Source organism: Manis javanica, chromosome 3, assembly GCF_040802235.1.
Source record: "Manis javanica isolate MJ-LG chromosome 3, MJ_LKY, whole genome shotgun sequence".
NCBI lineage: Eukaryota > Metazoa > Chordata > Mammalia > Pholidota > Manidae > Manis > Manis javanica.
This window is the reverse complement of record NC_133158.1, coordinates 161,780,060-161,804,623: the sequence shown is the minus strand read 5'-3', so window position 1 is coordinate 161,804,623 and position 24,564 is coordinate 161,780,060. Positions and strand designations below refer to the sequence as shown.

The following is a 24,564-nucleotide window of genomic DNA, read 5'->3' as shown; positions in this document are numbered from 1 at the left end:
TGCTCAAAGAGCTAATTGATGAGCCACATTGGTGACCATGTGCACAGGTCTGTGTATTCCTTTGATGATAGTGTATGTCATGCTACAGGGAAAATTCCATATGTGGGCATGCCTTTGCTCAGATCTCAGCTCTGATCCTTGTAACTGCACCATGAGCAGGGAGGACTAATGTAGCCAAGAGACAGAGCATAGAAACATTGTGTCCCCCCCAGGATTCGTGGCCGTCATGCTTCCACCCCATTGCATCCTAACCTAAATATGTCAGCCTACCCAAAACCTTTTCTCTTGCTTCTCCCTTGATGTTTTCCCTGGCTTTAATAAAGCGTGTGATCTGAGCATTCAACCTGGTTTGAAAGCCTTTCTGTCTTGTGAAAGCCTTTGAGACAGGCTACCATTCTATCACCATATAACACCTACTCTCACACCCTTTGTTTTTCCAAATCCTATTGGGCTGCTAAGGCAATGAAACTTGTAAGTCTGGGGAGAGGAAATTCCAGGGCAAATACCTCTAAAACCCAAAATCAGTCAAAGGGGAAATAAAGTTTAAAATCCACTTATTGTTTACAAAAGTGCAGTCTGGCCCATCTCTCTCTTTTGCTCAAGCCGCAGCAAAACCGGTGCTCCCCCTCAGCAAAACCGGTGCTCCCCCTCACCTCTCAGGTACAGTTAAGCCCACCTTGCCCAGGTAATTACCTATTGATATGGAGAGGAGCTTCTCTCCACCCCTGAGGAATGATGCAATATACTAAAGCGGTACTTCTTTCTACCACTGAACGCCTGCTGATATGCAGATGTACCAAAGCCAGGCGAGATATTCTGGAAATGTTACAATTTTACCCCCAAACTCCACGAGGACTCCCATCCTGCATACATTTTGCCCCCATCTTTTTTCCTCCCCTTCACCCACCGCCCTCCCAATACCAGTCCTTCCCCTGAGCCTCCTGAAAGCTAGGTTACCAAAGCTAATAACACAAGTCCTGTCTTACAAAGGCAAGACTCAGGCCTTCCAGGTCTAGAAGAAATACATAGCTCATTCTCTGAAAGCTAGTGAGCTCTTTGCTATTCCTGAGGTTTTTTTTGTTTCTTGTTTTCTTTTCTGAATGTTAGAAGCTTCTGTGCTGTAAACTCCTTATAGGTAGAGACTATTTTCTGCTTTCCTAGTCCCTACCACAGGGTCCAAGACATACTAGCTGCTCTGTGGCTGTTGAACTCAGTATGAATTAATTTATCCATTTTATTCATTCATCTTGACAGGTCAGCTCCTTACATCTAGTCCATGACCAAACCCTAGCCAGTTTACCAAAATTGTTCTGAAATTTGCTTCTCTTTATCGCTTTTGCCACTACCACATCCTGGTATAAGTCATTCTGCCTATGTATTTTTTAGCAATGTATCACAGCTTCCCTGCTCTCTTTATAAACTGCCCTCACCTTTCTCCACACAGCTGGTATAGTGACCTGAGAGAGAGAAGAGACAGGCAGAGAGAGAGAGAGAGACAGAGAGACAGAGGAAGGAAGGATGAATCTCATAAATCTGAAACCCTTAAAACCTGGCATATTCCAGGCAAATTTCCCATTCAGGGAAGAAGTACATCTGTGACTCCATAAGTATTTTTCTGTTTTTTCAAAAAAGAAATTAATTGGCTTTCTACCCTTCCTTTCACAATTGTAGTCAGTTGCAAATAACAGAAAACCAACTAAAACCATTAGTAGGGAAGAGTGAAGTTACTAACTCAAATAATTGTGAGTGTTGCTGATCTGCTGGCTTTAGGCCTATGAACCCAGTTTCAAAAGATACTCTTTCTTCTTCTCTTGCTCCTGCTCTTAACTCTTGACTCTGGGTTTTGGCTTCATTTTCTAATCTGCTTTCTTCACAAAATGGAAGAGAGTTCTAGCTTTATTTAATCTTACCTCTATAGCTCCTAAGAGATCTTTATGTTACCAATTATAAAGATGACTTTGATTGGTCCAGTTGAGGTCCCTTGCTCCTCACTGAAGCTCACTCCTCCACCGTCTGCACTCAGGGACACGGAGGTGTCTGATTGGCCAGCCTGACCCCCCTCACCCCCATGCTTGTTGGGTAGGAGCAGAGCTCCCACATAAGCAGCCTCACCACACCCATGTGGATTAGGGATGGGGCTTCCAAAGAAAAAGTGGGGACACAAAAAATAGGCACCTTTTTGCAGTGTAGGAGTGGGGAGGGATTTTACATGTGCCCGACTCCATCTGGCCTCTGTTCATTGGTGGTGGCTGCTCCTTGCTCTTCTTGGAATGCTCTCTTCACCCCCTTGCTTCTCAAATCCTTTATGGCTAACTCCTACCAGGACTTTGGATCTCAGTTAAAATGTCATTTACATTGAGAGATGTCTGTCCTGACCCCACACATTGTTACATTTACCTGCCCAATATTCTTACAGCAATTTTGTAATTTAAAAATAGTTCTTAATTTAATCTAATATAAGAAAGTCCATTTCTGTCAATAAGGTGGTAAGCTCCACCAGAGCAAGGATCCCCACAGCTTTAGACTTCAATTTTGGTCATCCTTGCACCCCCTGCTCCTAGTTCCCTTGCGCGTGGTAGGTATTCACTTCCTAATTTATTCAGAAAAAAAAAGGTGATAGGTGCTAAGGACACAGGAAGAGAAGAGATGTGTCCCAGCACTCAAGGAGTAGCAACTTAACACATATGCATTGGGATAGTAGTGTTTTTCAAACTGAAAGACTCAATAGGGGGTGAAATTAACTTGGTGGATTGCAACTAAAACATGAAACAGAATCCAATAGAAATAGAAATGGACTAGACAACGTCAGAGTGCTTCACACATAATAAGGGTATTGTCCCATCACATTTTTATTTCAGTGTAACTATTTCAAATACACACACACTACTCTATGAACTGGGTTACAAGTGTAACATGCGTTTCTTACTGGGAGTTGGTCAAAAACTTCCAGAAACCCAGCTGCCTGGACTGAAGTATGGTAAGATAGCATCCTTCCAGTCAGAGCAACCCAGAGCTCCAGATATTAAGTCATGTAATCACTGGGAAATAACACCTGGGAAGCTCATCCAAAAAACTAGAGTGGAAATGGAGACACAATTTCAGGATGCTGTTGCAGGGTGAACTCTGGATATCTGTGCTTTCGTTGGCTTGTGTTATATCCTCAAGCCCTTTTAATCATATGTACAGTCAGGTGTGTTTTCGCTATTTCTTTTTTCCCAAATAATAGATGACTTAATGGTTTTAAAAGTTGAATACAAAATTATTTTTTTTTTTGCCGCTATGTATGGCTGGGCCATAAATTATGTATTCTCAGGCAACACCAAATTATCTAAAATCCTGGAGGAATGGACCTCAGGGAGGCTAGAGGACAGGAATATAGTATGGAAGGAGCAGGGGCTACTACTCTTAAATCCCTGTTTCAGCATTTGCTGGTTATGTGGATTCGATGGAAGGGACCTAATACACATTTGAAGAAAACTGACTCAGAGCAAGGCCTGTGTCAGTTGTGGGAGGCATAACAATAAATAGTGTAGCCATACCCTGTCCCCAAGGAGTTTACAATCTGGTAGTGTTAGGCAGGAAAATAGATATGAGCAGGGTGGAAAGAGATAAGGCCAGTAAGCCCACTAGAAAGGACTCAAAGAGTTAACCAGTTAAAAATAAAAAGCTTGAAGGCCAGGAGCAACTTGGCCTAGAAGTTTGAATACTCCCCATATAAGGAAAAGTATCTCGGCATAGCCTATGTCTTCACTGTGTCAATTAGAACATACCATTGTAACATTTACTTCAGCACCTGCTAAAAGACCCAGCTTATTCAGGAAGAATTCTATCTTAAAAGCTAAGATTGCATTTTAATCAAACACACAGTGGCTCAACCCACATTGGAGGCAAGGCAGACAGTCTTGATTGATATGCTTCCAGACAGAGCTGATATCCTGGAAAGGAATCGAAGCAGTATATTTCCTGTGTTGAATTAAAAAAAAAGAAACTTAATGTCTGACCAAAGATGAACATTCTGGAACAATTTGGCCGTCTGCACCTGGCTCTGTCGCTTTTCTGAAAATCCTCAACTGCCTATAAAACCCCAGACCCTAAACCTTTCAGCGCGCTCCCTCTCTCTGAGGCCGCCCGCACTTACTAAGCGCGTAGACTTTCTTTCAACAAAACTTGAACCTTGCAAGGTGCCTCTCCTACCTGAGGTTGCCTGCACTTTTGCTCTAAGTAACTTTAAATAAAACTTTTACTCTGCTTCACTATTGTGCTTCTGCCCTTCAATTCTTTGTTGCGATGGTGACAAGAACAGAGGAAAATACACAACGCTTCCCCAAAACAGCAGGAGACACAAGTACATAAATAAATAGCCAAAATATAATCCCTAGGGGCTAATGTAGCTTATCTAGGATAAATTCATTTATGTTTCTCAGTCATTCATTACTTCCAAAAATATGCTTTGAGGATAATCTAGGTGGCGGACTCTGTGCTAGGGATGCAAAAACAAATAAGACATCATCCTTGCCTTGAAGAAGTTCGGTCCAGTAGGGTTTTTAGTCTCAGGATATGCACAAAATTCCAATATTCCAAGAGTTAGACCTATTTATTAAGAAGCCAGACAGATCTGGGTTTCAATTTAAGGTACATCACTTCCCAGCTGTTGTTGAATCTTTCTGATCCTCAGTTTCCTCATCTGGAAAATGTATATAATAATAGACCTACTTCATATGGCTATTAGGAAGATTAAATGAATGAATTCAGATACTTAGCCAGCAGCTAATAGATAGTAGTGAAGTAATGATATTTTCTATTCAACGTTATAAAATAAAAAAAAAACACTCTTCTTCACTGTTTAAGACTTCATACAGAAAAATCAGAGGCAGTTTTGAAAAACTAGGTGTTGAAATTCATGAATGAATGTTAATGACGATGAGATGTAGATATGGCTATAGATGATAGAATTTCTTTCTGTTTAAATTCTGAATTATCTTAGTTTTTTTCCTTTAGGCTATGTGTTTCCTCTACGGAGTATCTCAAATTTGGGTCTATATCAGTAGGATAGGCTAGGCTTGCTGCAATTACAGATAACTTCCAAATCGCAGTGGTTTAACATGGCAAAGGTTTCTTTCTAGTTTATGCATAGTCTACTCCAGCTCCTTCCATCTCTCCAGGTTAGCCATCCTTCACGTGCTGGCAGAGAGATTCAGAGTACTGCTCCTTTCTTATGGTACCTTCCCATCAGCATGTGGGAAAGAAAGGACTAGGAGAAAAACACACTCTACCTCTTAAACGCTTCCCCTGAGAGGTAACAGATGCCACTTTTGCTCATATTTACTGGCTAAAGCAAGTCTCATGTCTTCACCCAACTTTAAGGATTTCATCTAACTTCCAGGTAGTAGGAGGGAATAATCATCCTAAGTGTGCTGGAGAAGAGAACTGGGAATATTATTTAGGGATGGTAATACCTACCCTGAGTTTCATACCATGCTTTCTGCACACCAGATGGTCTTTGGTTTTCACACAGCCACATTCCCTTCTGCCACAGGACCTTTGCCTTGGCTGAATGGGGCAACTTTGCTCCCAGTTGCCTGGTCTAACTTTAGACTTCCTTTGGGAAACTTTTGCTTTCGCCTCTCAGTCAGTTCCCCCCATTATTCTTTAGTTTCACAGCATTATTAAATTTACAGCATTTAGCTGTAATTTGCAGTTAATCATGTCATGACTTCGTTAATGACTGTTTCTTCCTCTGCAGCATTTGCTGTAGGAATCATGTTGTTTTGTTCAGTCCTGTATCTCTGCCACTTACCCCAATGCTTGGGACTGTTGCAGAGTGAATGAAGAGGTGAATATTATCAAGATTCTGAGGAGATATATATATATTTTTAAGCCTCCAAAGAGTCTGTGTATTACTGATTTGAGGACTTGGGGAACATTTTCTTGTATGAGTTCTCTTGGTAGCAATTAAGGAGAGAACTTGACAAATACTTGCTGACATCATTCTGAAAGTTTAGTATGGATGGAATATCTCTGAACCCTATTAATGTGTAAATCTTGGTCTTGTAAGAGGAACAACATTTATTCACCCCTTGACCAGCCAGGGGAATTGAAGACTAAGGAAGTCATTTTACACTTCACTCTGGTCCCCACCCACTCTGATTGAGCAATCCAGGTTTTTGTTTTTGAGACTCATCCTGTACGTGCAAGCTTCCCCCTTCATTTGCATAGGTATTTCAAGACTGCTCTAAACCTGTGAGCTTGGCTAGATTATGGTATCAAAAGGTTTTCAGTAAAAAGCCAAATTGCTTTATCTACACTTTGAAATAAAAACTTAATTAAGAAGCAACAGAGGTGGAAGAAAGTCAGCCTTTCAGTCTCATGTTTTCTTAAAGAAAAAGGCTGTGATGGAGCCCATATTTTAGCTAAAGGAATTTTCTTTGAAGTTACGGCTTTGTTTTGCAAATCTAAGGCCTTGTGAGCTGCCCAAGGAGCTGAAGACAGGTTCTACAATAAAGATTCAGTAACGGATGGCTCAGGAGAATCTGGAAATGGGCCACTGACCTGACAGACTGAGATATTTCTGCTTCTCACGTTTTCCTAATGGGCCAGAAAATTCTTGATTCAAAGCTGTTTGAGATAGCAGATTATTTTACATGCTAATTTAATTACATGAGGTTATCTTCCTTATTTGTAAGAGCAGGTTAAATTAGAGCCTGGGGTGGTTTGTCCGCAACAACAAAGAGGGCAGAGCCTTTGTTGACAAAGAGTTTACATTCCACCAGGCAGCCACACCCAGGCCCCTTGGAAGCCAGGGCTCCAATCTCTGATCTTGCTACCTCTGCATACAAGCCCTCACTGGTTTTAAAAGTGCCTGGTTTATTATTTCTCCACATTCAATTTATATTCTTTGGCAAATGACACTCATTCCTGAGTTGCAAGTTAATAGGATTGAAGGCTAATTTTATTTAAAACACAATGTGATCACCCTCCTCAATCTGCAAGGCTAGTCCTTGAGCCTACTTCCTGTCCTTCTAGGGCCCTCATTGCCACACGCACTCCACCTCTAGGCTCCGCCCCTTCCTCTCATGCTTTCTGTCTTTCCTCACTAATTTACGGCCCTTTTATATACTGTCTTTATATATATGTACTAGGTAATATGTGAGCATGATAAAAATCTCAAATCATAAGAGAATGTACCTTTGGGCCCATGGTTACGTATGTGTATTTTAAATTTTAATATATATTCCCAGATTATTCCTAAAAACTTTGTGGCAATTTATACTCCCTTCATAGATATACCAAGTGCTTGTTTCCCCCTGTATCATTGTTCTTGTTAACTAACCTAATGAGTGAAAAATGGATTATTGTTTTGCTTTCCCAGTCCATTAATAAAGTAAGTCATATTTTTAATGGACTATTTGATTTTCTCTTCCATTAATTCCTGCTTGTATACTTTGCCAGTATTTTTAAAACATTGAACTATTTGGCTTAAAAAAAAATCTGTTTATAGAACCTCTTTTAAGTTAGAGATACAATGTGTTGGCCATGTTTTGTGCAGTTCTAATCCGTCTTATTTTTAAACTTGTCATTGTGATGTCATGCAAAACTTCCACATATTTAGACACGTTTTTATTTTTTAATAACTGGCTTCCTGCCTTGCTTAAAATTTCTCCTTCACCTAAGTTATATTTATCTATTCTTTAAAAAATTTCCTATGAGTTGTTGTCTTGTGTATTTTTTGTATCTTTTAATTCTTCTGGAATTTATTTTTGAATATGGTAGGTTTTACCTTTATAATGAATATTCATTTAAACCATGACCATTTAACAAACTTTTTTCATGAACTCGTCTCCTCTGCCTTGGATTAAGTTTTACTCCTAGATTCCAGACTACTCAACTATTTGCCTGAGCTATTATGGCAGCAATAACTTGCAGTGAATTTACAAAAACCACTTTGCAGTAAGTTAAAATTTTGGTTTTCACTAAGTGAGATTCAAGTGTTTCACTAAGAAAGAGGGCCATGAAATTTCCTAATTTGAGTTTATAAAGATAAAAGGAGGTACAGTCTGCTGAGTTGAGTAAATCTTACCTGTTATCATAAAAATGAACACACACAGTTAAAGAATTCTGGGGTTGGAAAACTGGACTTCTGCTTTTATGACCATAAAGAGTGCAGGGAGAAGGGCCAGCTATGAGGCAGCTGATATAGGATCCTCGCCGTCAGAACTGAAGCGACAGAGGGGAAGGCTGAAAAGCAAAGCGCTGCGCCCAGGAACCAAGAAGTCTGTTTCAAGTCGCACAGAGAAACTGGTGAGTGGGACTAGGAAGAGAAGGTCAGTAAGGAAACCTAGAAAAAGAGGGCCCTCTCGGGAGCGGGATACGATGGCCGGGGCAGAACTTCTGGGGGCCTGCTGGCTGGGACTTCTAGATCCCGCAGTCCTCTGGGAGCCGCAGAAAAGAGACCACCCGTTCTGTAGCATCGCTGTCCCGCAGGCAGCCGGAGAGAACTGGGCGGCGGTGCAACCTCTCTCCCCGCCCCGCCCGTTTCGGGGGTCCGGCGGCAACCGCGGCGGGGACGGGGATTGGCCCGAAAGGAGCGGGGGCGGGGCGAGGGCTGCCGGGAGGTTGGCCGGGGGAGTGGGGAAGGGCGGCGGCGCGCGCGCGCGGGCACGGCGGTGGTGGCGCGCGCGCGTGCTCCGTCGGTGGGTGAGGCGGCGGCGGAGCGGGCCATGGCAGTGGTCGGCGGGCTGGTGTAGCGCCGTGCAGGGCAGGCGGGAGGTGATTGAGGGATGCAGGGATGGGGGCGCCACTAGAAGGTCGCGGCGCCCTGGGCTGTTGACCACACACCCGGAGCCGGGAGGTGGCGGCCGCGGAGTCCTGGGCAGGTGAGTGCGGCGGCGCGGGACCCGGATGCGGCGCGGCTGAGGGGCGACGTGGTGGCTGCGGCCCGCTGAGGTTCCCTCGCGCGGGTCGGCGGTGCGCTCTTGCTCGCCACAGTCTGCGGCGACGGCAACTTCGGGACTTACTTGGTGCTTCCTGCCGCCGTGGAGAACACCCGCTCGACTGAGGCCCTCCCGGGACTCCAAGGTGAGCGGCGCTGCCCGGCCTCCGGGCGGCCGAGGCGTGCCGCCGGTTGCGTCGGGCAGCCGCTGCTTTTGGTCGTGTTTCTATGGGGCACCTCCGTGGAGAGGCGGTGTCCTTGCCCCTGCGTCTCTGGGGACACCCCCGGAGCCTCCCCACCCTCAGGTGCCTTTTTCTACCGATATGCATTTTAGGGGCGGGGTTGGTTGTGTTTTCAAATCGTAGCACCGCCACTGACCAGCCCTGAGGCCTTGGGCCACAAGACTGATTTGTTAATGGGAGTAATAATACACACTTCATAGGGGTTGTTTTGAGGATCGGACAGGATGATGGGCATGACCGCGAGTGCTGGGTGAATGGTAGACTGGTAAGAGCAACCTTGCTGCCGCATCTTGTGTTAGCTGTTGCTAATTCCTGGCTGCGGGTGTACGTTTGGGGGCACATTTATTTCCGAGCTGCACAGTGTTGTAATAAATCTCCACTGGAGTTGCTTACTGTTGGAGCCTGTTATCTTAACAGTGGCCAAAACAGAATTCTACAGTCATCCGAGAATACTGTAATCTTTTTCTTGCTAAGGCTAACTTGTAAAATATCTGACTTAGGTACTGAGTGGGAATTGCTGCTGAAATAACCGAGCGAATTTAGGATTCGTTTGGGGTGGAAGATGGTGGGACTTGAAGTGTTTTTCTGTTTAAATAATCTTAATGTGACATGTAAACTCTGTCGCTTGTTACAGAGTATAAACACATGGAGAATATGGTAACAGACTTATTTTTCTGCATTGCTACACCCGAAGGGAGTGACAAGTGCTTTTGTAAACATTATTGTGGGGAGTATTACTGTCTGGTGAAGTCATCATAATTAAATTATATGAGTACGTATTTTGAAGCAAAGAATGCGTGTTTGGAAATATGATTCCTCATAAAATCATCTCCAACGAGTCACAGTTCTCAGCAGTTCATTAATCATTGGGGATTTTTATGATTTGCTGTAAGATTTTTATGGTAAAAGCAGAACTGTTTTTAAGTCATGATAATGTAGCATAGGAGAGAATGGTTAGAAGATCTTAACCTAGTTTCAGAAGGCAAGAGTGGGACAAAGTAAAAATCTTAAGCTTTAGAAACTGAAATTGTATTTACAAAGCAAAATTACTAAAAACAATAAACTTTGTTTTACACCCCATAATTTACACTTTGATGAGGGTCTTCTGGGCGTTTTTTAGAAGTGGAGAAAATTGAGTTGGGTTTTGATTTATTGAATTTTGTATCTCATGCCTATAGTTCCTGCTTTTCTAAAACACTCAACCATGAAGACTTTTGATTCAACTTGCTTTGTGATTGTAAACAAAGTATGTAGAAAAAAATTGAAAGTGAACCTTGTAATCTAAATTATGTTCTTCCTTGTAGTTTAATTATGTTCTTCCTCAATTATGACCTTCCCTGTTGTCTAAATTTAGACTGATGAACCTAACAGTAGGAGCAGCACTAATAGTCACTGTGAAAAGGCTAGTAAGAGGCCAGAAGTTACATCTTGATTCTAGTCCTGGATCTAAGTCCCAAACAGCTGGGCCTTTGGGGAGTGTCACCCAGTCTTTCTGTGCCTCATATTTTTTATTTATGGAATTTGAGTATGTGTGTGGGTTGGGAAGGTGGTGTTGGACTCGAGAATCATATAAAGGAACCTTCCTCAGGATACTGAACTTTTAGTTTTCCTTCTCCTTACTCTTTTGTGCCTTTCCCCCTCTCTTCCAGAATTCAAAACATCCTAATGCCTCAGGGCTTCCAAGCCTGTCCCTCTACTTTTTTTTTCTGCCTGTACTCTGCTTGGGTGATCTCATTATATCCTCTGGTTTAATTACTATCAATGTGCTGTTGATGCTCAGATTCTTATCTCCAGTACTGAACTTAAGATTCTTCTACCTGCTTGCATGATATCTTCATTTAATTTGTCTGTAGGCATCTTAAACTTAACATGTTCAGAGTGGAGCTCTTGATTACCATTCCTCAACCTATTCCTTTCCAACAGTCTCTACCTCATAAGAGGTGCCACTCTGTCCCCTGCCCTCACCCTGCTTCACTGAAAAATCTAGTGATCATCCTTAAGACATCCCTTTGCCTCATTGCTCCCCACCCCCATCAGTCCTCAGCAAACCCTGTCACTTTCACCTCCAAAATATATAAACTTCACTTTGTTTTTATTGCCTCCACCCCAGTTCTTCCTGGGTAGTGGCTTCCTTACTGGTGTCTCCTTGCCTCTGGTCTTGCTCTTCCATTTCAAACAGTAAAGAGTGATCTTTACCTTCCTGTTTCAGTGGCTTCTCATTACACTAAGAAGTAAATTCAGACCCTTTACTTGCATTATCAGCTAATTATCTTGCTTATTTTCTTGATCGTTTATTTATGGTCTTTTTCCTCCAACACACTATGCTCTCTCTTCCCTGCCATATTCACAGTAACCAGAACAATGTATGGAACATTTACCTAATGTTCAGTGAGTGAATATGTAAATGAAATAAGTTAGAAAATCTTCTGATTCCAAATATAACATGTACTGAACCTACTTTACCCTTTTTTGGTCCCAGATTTGTGCAAATGAGGAAGTAATCAGAGGGGCTATAGTTATTCTGTTAAGCATCATTATTCCCTCAGTCTTCATTAAGGTACTCTACCTCCTGAAAAGGCTAAGTATTTAAACACTAAGCTATTGATAACAAAAGCAAATGTGAATTAATTCACTGTGTACTGACAATTAGTATGTTTGTAAATGAGGAACCAAAGAAGCCGTCCAGCCTTGTTTTATTTTGAGCATTGAATGTTTGTCTTGACAGGAGGGGATTGGTTGTAGAATGTGGTAACTTGATCCATACATAGGAAATCCTGTAGAGTAGCAGTTGGAATTTTTATGGAGAGCAGGTATTTTATTTCAGTTACACTTAAAAAAAAGAGAGAGAGAGATCCCTCCCACCCATGTTGCTACATGTGTGTACCCTCTTGAGTCATTTGGTTTGCTTTGTGTGTGTTGTATGCTTGTGTATGTATCCTCTGAACTGTTTGATTTGTTGGAGTCATCATATCTTGGGGATAAATCCCTATCATTTGGTTTCTCTTAACTGCCTGTTTCTGAGCTTTGTCATACTGTAGAAAGAGGCAAATAATTTAGAATTTTTCCCCCTGTGTAAGACTGAGTCTGTAGCCCTGAAGACTACCTAGCAGGTATGTAAACAAATAAGGGTATGAAGAAATCAGAAGTGTCCTATTACATTATCAAAGTACAGATAGAGGAAAAAAATACTTTGGAGGAGAAACTCTTAGACTAGAAGAATAACACTGACTGAACATTTAGTTGAAGAAAAGAAGAAAGGAAGACTGGGAGATTCACTGATTTTCAGGCTTTCCTGGGACAACTTCCTCCTTACTCTGCTTACCTCATCCTCTCACCAAATTTGACATTTTGATTTTTCCCCTCTACTCTCTCTCCATTTCCTGATTTGTATGGTCTGTTTTTCTAAGCTTGGCAATTCAGTAGTCCAGTGTCTGGTAGAACACCTTGTGTGACAGGAAACTGTTCTTTCTTGAAAAGGCCATTCTATTTTCTCATAATCAGGGTCTGGATTTTCCAGGCATTGGGTCCAGCTTTACCTTTTAGAGTGGTGACATAGTGGTGCACTTCTTTTTAAGTTATTGTTCTCCCATATATTCTGTGGTAGCCTTTATGTTATTTCTAGGTCAAATAATTGAGTCACACAAGTTTCTAGTTGAGAGAGGGAAAATAAAAGGGATTAGATGTGTAGTTTGGGTATATATAGTCTGTTAGTTAAGAGTTGCTCTGTTAATGTGGATTGAGTGTCTCTAGACTTCTTTTTCTGAGTCAATAGGCTTATTTATTTTTTTACATGACTAAAGAGATTTTAATAAGACATTTCCAAAAGGGGAGTGATTAAGCAATTTTATGTACAGTATTTTTTCATGAATTTTAATACATGCATAGATTAAAAAATTTTTTTATTAAGGTATTATTGATACACACTCTTATGAAGGTTTCACATGAAAAAACAATGTGGTTACTACATTTACCCATATTATCAAGTCTCCACCCCATACCCCAATGCAGTCACTGTCCATCAGTGTAATAAGAATACATAGATTCTTGAAACTACTACCTACACTAACAAAACAAGTACACCGCCCCACTTAAATCACTCTAATTACTCCTTTTGTAGTCAACTCCCCACTTTGACCTAATGTCTTTTTAAAGAAAAAAATTACTTATGGATCGAGTGTATCAGAACTGGAATGAATGGGTAATTGATCAACCTAATTGTTGTTTTCCTTTTAGAAGTATGAGAGAATCCCAGTCATAATAATGGGTTTATGTGCGATAAATCAGTTAACCTTGTAGATGAAGGAATGTTTATAAAGGCTTTAAATTCTTTAAAAATTATGTATAACTTTTGGAACCTGCCAAGTGATGTAGATTCCATAATCTCAGGTTAAAACAGGGACCATTTTAAAAAAGAAATTTTGGGGTCAAGTCTATGACAAAAATCATAATGGATGGCAACACATATCCTTTCATCTCTCTTTGGTAAACCCAGAATTCCCATTTACTGCTATGTCGGGGTAAATCCGAGATTAATTTTGCCAGGGACTATGAAGTTTCACCTTGTCTCTCTCTAGCTTTGTCACTTTCTGCTAGCCTGTCACTAACTGCAGCACTTACAGTTGTTTTAGTTATTCAACTTTCCTAGGGATTGATGGGAGGATATACTGTGTATAGCCAAAGTATATTGAAAATGTAGCTTTCCATTATCTTATTAAGTTGGTTCCAGCCTAAAGCAGTTAGTAATCTAGAAATTCTGCCATTTCTTCAGAAAATTCACAACTCCTTCCCCCGAGTCCTGGCTCCAGGGTCTATCTTTCCCCTACTTCTTCACCAAGGATGTAATACTGTGTGGTATTGCTGGAGCCAGGTCTGCCCCTCAGAATCCCCCCTCACCTCCCTGTGCAAACCTAAGAGGGATTGCCTCATCCCTAACCTTGTAGCTCATTGTCCTCTGGTGCTCCCCTGGTGTTCTGGCCACACGGGAGACCACCAGGGAAAGGCTCATTTGCCTTCAAGGGAAATGTGATCCTGATTATCCATGCCTTCAGAAGGAGAGGATTATGCAGATTTAAAGAAATCCATCGGTAATCCAGAAGCTTTGTTTAACCACATTACTGACCGTAGTTTTTCCTTGCCTTTCTGGTAACTAATTTATTATATTTACTAATTTATTACCCATTTCCTACCATTTAGAAGTATTGGCAGTTGTGTAGTAGAGAAAGGATGGGGTTGAAGGAGTTAATCAACAAGCACCCCCATAGTTTGATGTTGACTGGGTGGTTTAACCACAGTGCTTACTAGACCTTGAAGATCTGAATTCCTTGAATTCCTTACCTGCTGAGCCACTAGAATAAATTTGAGGTGACTTGTCAACAAGAGGTCAAACTCTATTTTGAGACTTTTGCACTTTATATCTTAAGTGATTGAGCTTTCATGACTTAAGTAATGCGTATTTCAGATTGTCAGGCTTATGCACTTTGTAGTTTTAATGTTATTTAATAATACAACCTGTTGACATTTCATAGAAAGTAAACTGAGGATCTGCTTTTTGAATGGATGCTTAATGTTTGTAGCCAGGCCACTAACTACCACTTCTGACAAGTTAACATGTAGTTACACAGTAATTAATTTCTACTAAGTACTTGCAATATGGTCATTTAAGATAGTTTATTCTTGAAATACTGATTTACTGTATATTTTTATTTAGATAACATTAAAATCAGTGTTTCCTCTAGCCTTATAAATTATTACAAATTGCTGCTGTTATGTTATCTGAACAAAAATGATAATTTGTTTCATAAAACTTATCTCTGCAGTTGTATATTTTCCAAATTTAGGTTCCATATTTATCGGCTATATAGCTATTATTCTCTTTAAGATTCATTATAGTTATTTTTTTGAAGGGGGGGTACTGGGGCAGACCAGCTGCAGTTCTGTTAACATGCTTTTTCTGCACTGTGAACCTAAGGAAACAGCGATAGGTGGTTGTTGGTTTTGAACAATGTTGTGATCAATTGAAATTATTTTATTTCTGTTCTTTGGATGACTGGATATTCACGTTTTCATTAGAAATAATTCATTGTCTTAACTCTTCATATATCTCACCTACTATTCCATTATTGTTATTTTTCTTAACAAGGTTGTGGGGTATTAAGTCATTTGTCTGCTGTGTGTGTGTGTGTGTCTGTGTATATGCATTAGAGAGTCATCCATGTATACCATCCCAAACAGCAATAATTATTTTACCTTTAACTTATGAAGAATTCACTGTCTTCTCCTTCAGCCCCAGATGGCTATTTTAATCAGTGATTTCCTTAATTCTGTGTATTATTACTTGCTTCCTTTTATGTTCTTTTGTCATTTAGAGCTGTGGCTGTCAGTATAGTGTATTAGAAAACTTCCTCTGTGTGGCTCACTAGATGGAATTAGACTGTAATGGTAGTTAATATTTATTGGATGCTTACTTACGCATCAGGTTATTCTAAGTGCTTTACATGTATTTCATTTTATCTTCATATCAAACTTGTAATGCAGGTACTAATGATATCCTCTGCGTTTAAGAGACAGGAAGCTGAAGCTTTGGAAAGTTAACATGCCAAGTGGCACCCAGCCTTTAAGTGGGGAAGTTTCAAACTTGGGTCGGACTCTAGAATTTAGGCTTTTAATTGATTGCCTCATACAGTTCTTTATTTTTTAGATCTTTCAGAGGAAGATTGAAAGGGACCATAGCAGTGTAAATTTTTTTAGTATAGTAATCACCATCTTTATTTTACAGACTACACATTTTACCTGTGTATTCAGAAACAGGAAGCAATTTTCCAGTCATATAACCATTAACTTTCTGTCACTATTTTTTTTTATTACGATACCATTGATAAACAATCTTATGAAGGTTTCACATGAGCAACATTGTGGTTACTACATTCACCCATATTATCAAGTTCCCCCAACACCCCATTGCAGTCATTTTCCATCAGCATAGTAAGATGCCAAAGAATCACTACTTGTCTTCTCTGTGCTACACTGTGTTCCCCATGATTCCTCCCCACACCATGTGTACTAATCATAAATACCTCTCAATCCCCTTCCCCCTTCTTCCCACCCCCTTTCCCTTTGGTAACCACTAGTCCCTTCTTGGAGTCTGAATCTGCTGCTGTTTTGTTCCTTCAGTTTTGCTTTGTTGTTATACTCCACAAATGAGTGAAGTCATTTGGTACTTGTCTTTTTCCACCTGGCTTATTTCACAGAGCATAATATCCTCTAGCTCCATCCATGTTGTTGCAAATGGTAAGATTCGTTTTCTTCTTATGGCTGAATAATATTCCATATGGACCATTATGGACCATTTCTTCTTTGTCCATTCGTTTATGGATAGACACTTAGGTTGCTTCCATTTCTTGGCTATTGTAAATAGTGCTATGATAAACATAGGGGTGCATATGTGTTTTTCAAATGGGGCTCCTGCATTCTTAGGGGAAATTCCTAGGAATGGAATTCCTGGGTCAAATGGTATTTCTTTTTTTAGTTTTTTGAGGGACCTCCATATTGCTTTTTACACTGTAGAAGGCTTCCCCTTTCTGCACATCCTCGCCAGCATTTGTTGTTCCTTGTCTTTTGGATGTTGGCCATCCCAGCTGGTGTGAGGTGATACCTCATTGTGGTTTAATTTGTGTTTCCCTGATGATTAGTGATGTGGGAGCTTTTTACGTGCCTGTCGGCCATCTGAATTTTTTCTTTGGAGAAGTGTCTGTTCAGATACTCTGCCCATTTTTTAATCAGGTTATTTTCTTTTTGGTTGTTGAGGCATGTGAGTTCTTTATATATTTTAGGTGTTAACCCATTATTGGATATGGCGTTTATGAATATATTCTCCCATACTATAGGGTGCCTTTTTGTTTTACTGATGGTGTCTTTTGCCGTACAGAAGCTTTTCAGTTTGAAGTAGTCTCATTTGTTCATTTTTGCTTCTGTTTACCTTGCCCAAGAAGATGTGTCCAGGAAAAAAGTGCTCATGTTTATATTCAAGATATTTTTTTTTTTGCCTATGTTTTCTTCTAAGTGTTTTGTGGTTTCATGACTTACATTCAGGTCTGATCAATTTTGAGTTTACTTTTGTGTATGGAGTTAGACAATAATCCAGTTTCATTCTGTAACATGTAGCTGTCCAGTTTTGCCAACACCAGTTGTTGAAGAGGCTGTCATTTCCCCATTATGGCTCCCTTATCGTATGTTAATTGTCCATATGTGTGTGAGTTTATACCTGGGCTCTCTATTCTATTCTGTTGATCATTGGGTTTGTTTTTGTGCCAGTACCAAATTGTCTTGATTACTGTAGCTTTGTCATAGAGCTTGAAGTGGGGAGCATAATCTCCACAGCTTTATTCTTCCTTCTCAGGATTGCTTTGACTCTTCAGGGTCTTTTGTCATTCCATATGAATTTAAAACTACTTGTTCTAGCTCGTTGAAGAATGCTGTTGGTGTTTTGACAGGGATTTCATTGAATCTGTAGGTTGCTTTAGGCAGGGCGGCCATTTTGACAATATTAATTCTTCCTGTCCATGAGCATGGGATGTACTTTCATTTATTGGTGTCTTCTCTAATTCTCTCATGAGTGTCTTGTAGTTTTAAGAGTATGGGTCTTCCACCTCCTTGGTTAGGTTTATTCCTAGGTATTTTATTCTTCTTCATGCAATTGTAAATGGAATTGTTTCCCTGATCTCTCTTCTGTTAGTTCAGCACTAGTGTATAGGAGTGCAATAGATTTCTGTGTATTAATTTTGTATCCTGTAACATTGCTGAATTCAGATATTAGGTCTTGTAGTTTTGGAGTGGATTCTTTAAGTAGTTTTTTCTGTGCAATATCATGTCATCTGCAAACAGTGACAATTTAACTTCTTTACCAATTGGGATGACTTTTATTTCTCTGTGTTGTCTGAATGCCATGGCTAGGACCTCCAGAACTATGATGGATAAAAGTGGGGAGAGTGGGCATCCTTGTCTTGTTCCTGATCTTAAAGGGAAGGCTTTCAGCTTCTCACTGTTAACTATAATGTTGGCTGTGGGTTTGTCATATATGGCCATTATTATGTTGAGGTACTTGCCCTCTATACCCATTTTGTTGAGAGTCTTTATTATGAATGGATGTTGAGTTTTGTCGAATGCTTTTTCGGCATCTATGGAGATGATCATGTGATTTTTTCCATTCTTTTTGTTGATATAGTGGATGACGTTGATGGATTTTCGAATATTGTACCATCCTTACATCCCTGGGATGAATCCTACTTGATCATGATGAATGATCCTTTTGATGTATATTTGAATTCGGTTTGCTAATATTTTGTTGAGTATTTTTGCATCTATGTTCATCAGGGATATTGGTCTGTAATATTTTTTTTTTTTGGGTGTCTTAGCCTCGTTTTGGCAATAGACTGATGCTAGCTTCATAGAATGAGTTTGGAAGTATTCCCTCCCCTTCTGTTGGAAAACTTTAAGGTGAATGGGTATTATGTCTTCTCTAAATGTCTGAGAAAATTCAGGGGTAAATCCATTTGGTTTGGGGGTTTTGTTCTTGGGTAGTTTTTTGATTATCGATTCAATTTCATTGCTGGCAATTGATCTATTCAGGTTTTCTGTTTCTTCGTGGGCCAGTCTTGGAAGGTTGTATTTTTCTAGAAAGTTGTCCATTTTTTCTTTGTTATCCAGTTTGTTAGCATGTAGATTTTCATAGTATTCTCTAATAATTTTTTGTTTTTCTGTTGTGTCTGTAGTAATCTTTCCTTTCTCATTTCTGATTCTGTATATATGTGTAGATTCTCTTTTTTTTCTTTATAAATCTGGCTAGGGGTTTGTCTATTTTGTTTATTTTCTCAAAGAACCAGCTCTTGGTTTCATTAATTTTTTCTGTTTTATTCTTCTCAATTTTATTTATTTCTTCTCTGATCTTTATTATATGTCCGTCCATCTACTAACTTTGGACCTCATTTGTTCTTTTCCAGTTTCAATAATAGGCCTGGATTGCTATCTACTTTACTCTTAGAACTGCCTTTGTGTGTCCCATGGAAGTTGGGGTGTTGTGCTGTTGTTTTTATTTGTCTCCATATATTGCTTGATTTCTGTTTTCATTTGGTCATTGATCCATTGACTATTTAGGATCCTGTTGTTAAGCCTCCATGTGTTTGTGAGCCTTTTTGTTTACTTTGTACAATTTATTTCATACCTTTGTGATCTGAGAAGTTGGTTGGTAGAATTTAAATCTTTTAAAATTTACTGAGGTTCTTTTTGTGGCCTAGTATGTGGTCTCTTCTGGAAAATTCCCGTGTGCTCTTGAAAAGAATGTGTATCCTCCTGCTTTTGGGTGTAGCATTCTGTATATGTCTGTTAGGTACATCTGTTCTAATGTGTTCAATACCTCTGTGTCCTTACTTATTTTCTGTCTGGTTGATCTGTCCTTTGTAGTGAGTGGTGTGTTGAAGTCTCCTAAAATGAATGCATTGCATTCTTTTTCCCCCTTTAATTCTGTTAGTATTTGTTTCACATATGTAGATGCTCCTGTGTTGGGTGCATAGATATTTACAATGGTTATATGCTCTTGTTGGATTGACCCCTTCATCATTATGTAATGTCTGTTTTTGTGTCCTGTGACTTTGTTTTGAAGTCTGTGTTGTCTGATACAAGTACTGCAACACCTGCTTTTCTCTCCCTATTAGTTGAATGAAGTATCTTTTTCTGTCCCTTCACTTTTATTTGTGTTTGTCTTTGGGTTTGATGTGAGTCTCTTGTAGGCAGCATATAGTTAGGTCTTATTTTTTTATCCAGTTAGTGACTCTTATGTCTTTTGATTGGTGAATTCAGACTATTTACATTTAGGGTGATTATTGATAGGTATGTTACATTTTGCCATTGCAGGCTTTAGATACGTGGTTACCAAAGGTTCAGGGGTAACTTCCTTTCTAAGAGTCTAACTTAACTCACTTAGTATACTATTACAAACACAATGTAAATGTTCTTTTTTTCCCCCTCCTGTTTCTTCCTCCTCCATTCTTTATATATTAGGTGGCATATTCTGTACTCTTTGTCCATTTTTATTACCTCTGGTGACAGCTATTTAACCTTAGGAACACTTCCGTCTGCAGTCCCTCCAAAATATACTGTAGAGATGGTTGTGGGAGCTAAATTCTCTCAGCTTTTGCTCCTCTGGAAATTGTTTTATCCCTCCTTCAAATTTAAATTATAATCTTGGCCAGATAAAGTATTCTTGGTTCCAGGCCCTTCTGCTTCATTGCATTAAATACATCATGCCACTCCCTTGTAGCCTGTAAGGTTTTTGCTGAGAAGTCTCATGATAGCTTGATGGGCTTTCCTTTATATGTGATCTTATTTCTCTCTCTGGCTGCTTTTAATAGTCTGTCCTTATCCTTGATCTTTGCCATTTTAATTTCTATATGTCTTGGTGTTGTCCTCCTTGGGTCCTTTGTGTTGGGAGATCTGTTTACCCCCATGAGCTGAGACACTATTTCCTTCCCCAGATTGGGGAAGTTTTCAGCAATACTTCCCCAAAGACACTTTCTCTTTCTCTTCTTCTTCTAGTAGCCCTATAATATGAATATTGTTCCTTTTGGATTGGTCACACAGTTCTCAGTATTCTTTCTGAAAGATCCTTTTTTCTCTCTGCCTCAGCTTTTTTGTATTCCTGTTTCCTATTATCTATTTCATTTATTGTTCCCTCCACTGTATCTAATCTTTTAATACTCTCCATTGTGTTCTTCAATGATTGGATCTCCATCCTAAATTGGTTCCTGAGTTCTTGAATATTTTTCTGTACCTCCATGAGCATGTTAATGATTTTTATTTTCAAATACTTTCATGAAGATTCATGAGTTCAATTCCATGAATTCAATTTCATTTGAATCTTCTCTGGTGTATTCATAATTTTGCTTTGAACCAGATCCCTTTGACATCTCATAATTTGTCTTTTTGCCCACTAATGCCCAGAAGCTCTACTCTCTGGAGCTGCTCAGGCCCTGGAGCAATGTCAGGGGTTGCAGGGGTGCAGTGTTGGTTCTTTTGGGGAGGAAAGAGCTGTTTCCTGCTTCCTGGCTGCTATGTCTGTCTCCACTGCCAGAACCAGTGAGCCGAACACACAGGTGTAAGCCTCTATGCATTGTGTTTGTAGCTGCTGTAGGTGGGGCTTCCCTCTGGCTGGCCTGATGCCATGGCAGGGGTTGTTGGTTTGTGAGCCTGAGCCAGGTGCAGGCTAGCCTGGAGGAAGACACAGCAGGCTGTGTATCACGGTGCTGGCCTTGGAGCTACGTAGCCAGCCAGGGGGATGGCGCGTCTGAAGATTGTGTAACCTCCCAACCTGCTGGGCAGTGTGCACCTGGACAATTTTGTTTACTTGTCCTTTCACCTGAGCAGTCAACTCTGTGCAATCCTTGCCCCTTTAGCAGCCCTCTTGCTGTTAGGTACTCTCTCAGACTGCCTGCCTATCTTTTGTCCCAGAACAGCCCGATATGGATCCCTGTTTTCCACAGGTGGCTGGAGTCTCAGTCTTTCCAGGTATTCTGCCTGTCCTAGCTTTCCAACCCCTCTAATCATGAGAGCACCATGTAATGTAGGTTTGTGCTGACAGAGTAGGTCTCTAGAGCTTGGTGTTCAGCAGTCCCAGGTCTCCACTCCCTCCTGCCTGTGAGCTGGGGGGGGGGAATGCCTTGGGTCCCACCGTGCCACAGCTTTGGAACGTTACCCTGTTCCGTGAGGTTTATTCTTTTCTCCAGGTGAATGCAGTCTGGTGCAGCCCTCTTTCCAATTGCTTTTTTAGGATTTGTTGTATTAATTGTATTTTCATATCATGTGCAGTTTTAGTAGGAAGCCTCTGTCTCACCTCTCATGCTGCCATCTTTAATCCTCCTTAAGTGTATTTTTAAAAAACACAATTGGAATCATATTATCCACATTTCAACCACCAGTTCTTATTCCTTAATATAAAAACATATTGAAGGCATTAAGTATTCTTAACATTTTTAACATCTATATAGTATTCCATCAGTTGCATATAACCCAATTAGTCTTATGTTGGATACTTTTATTATTTAATTTTGCTGTTATGAGTAACCTTACAGTGATCATCTTTGAACTGAACTTTTATATACAACAGTTATTTCTTAGGGAAAACATATTAAGACTTGGAGTTATTGGTTTAGTGTTTGAATATTTATTCCCTTTTAAATTATGTAAATTTACAGGGGTTGGAATTACGTAAGGAAAGGGAAACTAATGTATGTTGTGCTAGGAATGATAGCTAATTCTAACTTATACATATGATGTAATATACATAGCTTTTTGGTTGATCTGCTTAAAAGTATTTTAAGACAATCATTCCTTCATCAGGTTCTGTACTTAGTAGACTGGGTCAGATTTCCTTTTGCATCTCAGCCACTAGGTATATGTGAAAAAATTATGTTCTTTTTTCTTTTTCTATATAAGCATTTTGCCTGTTTTTACTTTTTTATTATATATTTAGTAAGCATGTATTGTCTGCTATCTTGCGTATACTGCTGTTTCCTTTTTTTGTTAAGTTTTTTGGGCAGCATCTTTATTGATACATTATTCACTTGTCATGCAGTTCATCTATTTAAAGTATACAATTAAATGTGTTTTAATATATTCAAAGTTGTGCAGCAATATGAAAATCCATTTTAGAAAAAATTTATTGCCTCATCAAGCCATATGGGGAGACAAATGACAACAATGATTCAACACCACAAAGTCCGTGGGACACAGTGAAGGTCGTGCTAAGAGGGAAGTATATTGCAATACTCTTCTACATCAGGAAAGAACAGCAATCCCATGTGAACACTCTAAACTCACAACTAATGAAACTAGAAAAAGAAGAACAAATGAGGCCCAAAGTCAGGAGGAGGGACATAATAAAGATTGAAGCAGAAGTAAATCAAGTCAAGAAGAATAAAACAATAGAAAGAATCAAAGAAGGAACTGATTCTATGAAAAAAATAAACAAATATTGAAACCACTAGCCAGGCTTATCAAGAAAAAAAGAGTCTACATACATAAGCACAATCAGAAATGAGAAAGGAAAAATCATGGTGGACACCACAGAAATACAAAGAATTACCAGATAGAATACTATTAAAGAGTATATGCTAACAAACTGGATAACCTAGAAGAAATGGACAACTTTCTAAGAAAATACAACCTTCTAAGGCTGACCCAGGAAGAAACAGAAAATCTGAATAGACCAATTATCAGCAAGGAGATTGAATTGGTAATCAAAAAAACTATGTAAGAACAAAACCCTTGGAACAGATGGTTTCACTGCTGACTTTTATCAGACATTTAGTGAAGACCTAATACCCATCCTCCTAAAGGTTTTCCAAAAAGTGGAAGAGGAGGGAATATTCCCAAACTCATTCCACGAGGCCAGAATTACTCTAATACAAAAATCAGGCAATGAAAAAAAGAAAACTGGAGACCAATATCCCTGATGAACATAGATGCAAAAATGCTCAACAAAATATTAGCAAACCAAATTCAAAAATACATCTAGAGGATCATACACCATGATCAAGTGGCACAAGGATGGTACAACATTAGAAAATCCATCAACATCATTCACTACGTCAGCAAAAAGAACAGAAACCACATAAACATCTCCATAGATGCTGAAAAAGCATTTGACAAATTTCAACATCCATTCATGATAAAAACTCTCAACAAAATGGGTATAGACCCACAGCCAACATTATACTTAACAGCGAGAAGCTGAAAGCCTTCCCTTTAAGATCAGGAACAAGACAAGGATGCCCACTCTCCCCACTTTTATCCATCATAGTTCTGGAGGTCCAACCACAGCAGTCAGACAACAGAATGAAGTAAAATGTATCCAGATTGGGAAGGAAGAAGTTGAACTGTCCCTGTTTATAGATGACATGATATTGTACATAAAGCACCCTAAAGAATCCACTCCAAAACTACTAGATTTAATGTCTGAGTTCAGCAAAGTTGCAGGATACAAAATTAATACAATCTGTTGCATTCCTATACACTAATGATGAGCTAGCAGAAAGCGAAATCAGGAAAACAATTCCGTCCACAATTGCATTAAAAAAAATAAAATATTGAAGGCACGTCACCTTCCTGACTCGAGTGCAGGCATGGCCGCCAGGAGCTGTTGCAAGAAGGATAAAAGGTCACATCTCGAGGATCACGGGAAGATGGCGGCATCACATCTCAGAAAGACCCTCCTCCATAAATTCATGTGGCAAAGGTGTTTTCTAAAATTTATGTGCAGTGGATTAAACATGATCTCTTTCTTTCTAAGGATTATTTTTTCTTTGCTTTTACAGCCTGTACATGAGCAGTTTTCCTTTATAAAGA

General features: G+C 39.8%; 1 protein-coding gene across 8 annotated transcripts in view; it reads left to right on the top strand.

The window, feature by feature from the left end:
• Window positions 1-8,702: 8,702 nt before the first annotated feature.
• The window catches only part of PIK3CB (phosphatidylinositol-4,5-bisphosphate 3-kinase catalytic subunit beta), a 235,823-nt gene continuing 219,961 nt past the window's right edge, over window positions 8,703-24,564 (top strand). For 2 of the 8 annotated variants that reach the window (XM_073232261.1, XM_073232255.1), the window contains exon 1: window positions 8,841-8,873. Coding sequence is in view for 1 of the 8 variants with exons in the window: in XM_073232259.1 (XP_073088360.1) it covers window positions 9,426-9,436 (11 nt within the window). In the remaining 7 variants the exon portion in view is untranslated. Of the gene's footprint in view, window positions 8,874-8,928; window positions 9,076-9,312; window positions 9,437-24,564 lie in introns of those variants that run through there. The other 6 variants (XM_036991629.2, XM_073232256.1, XM_073232260.1 and 3 more) reach the window with 6 other exon arrangements.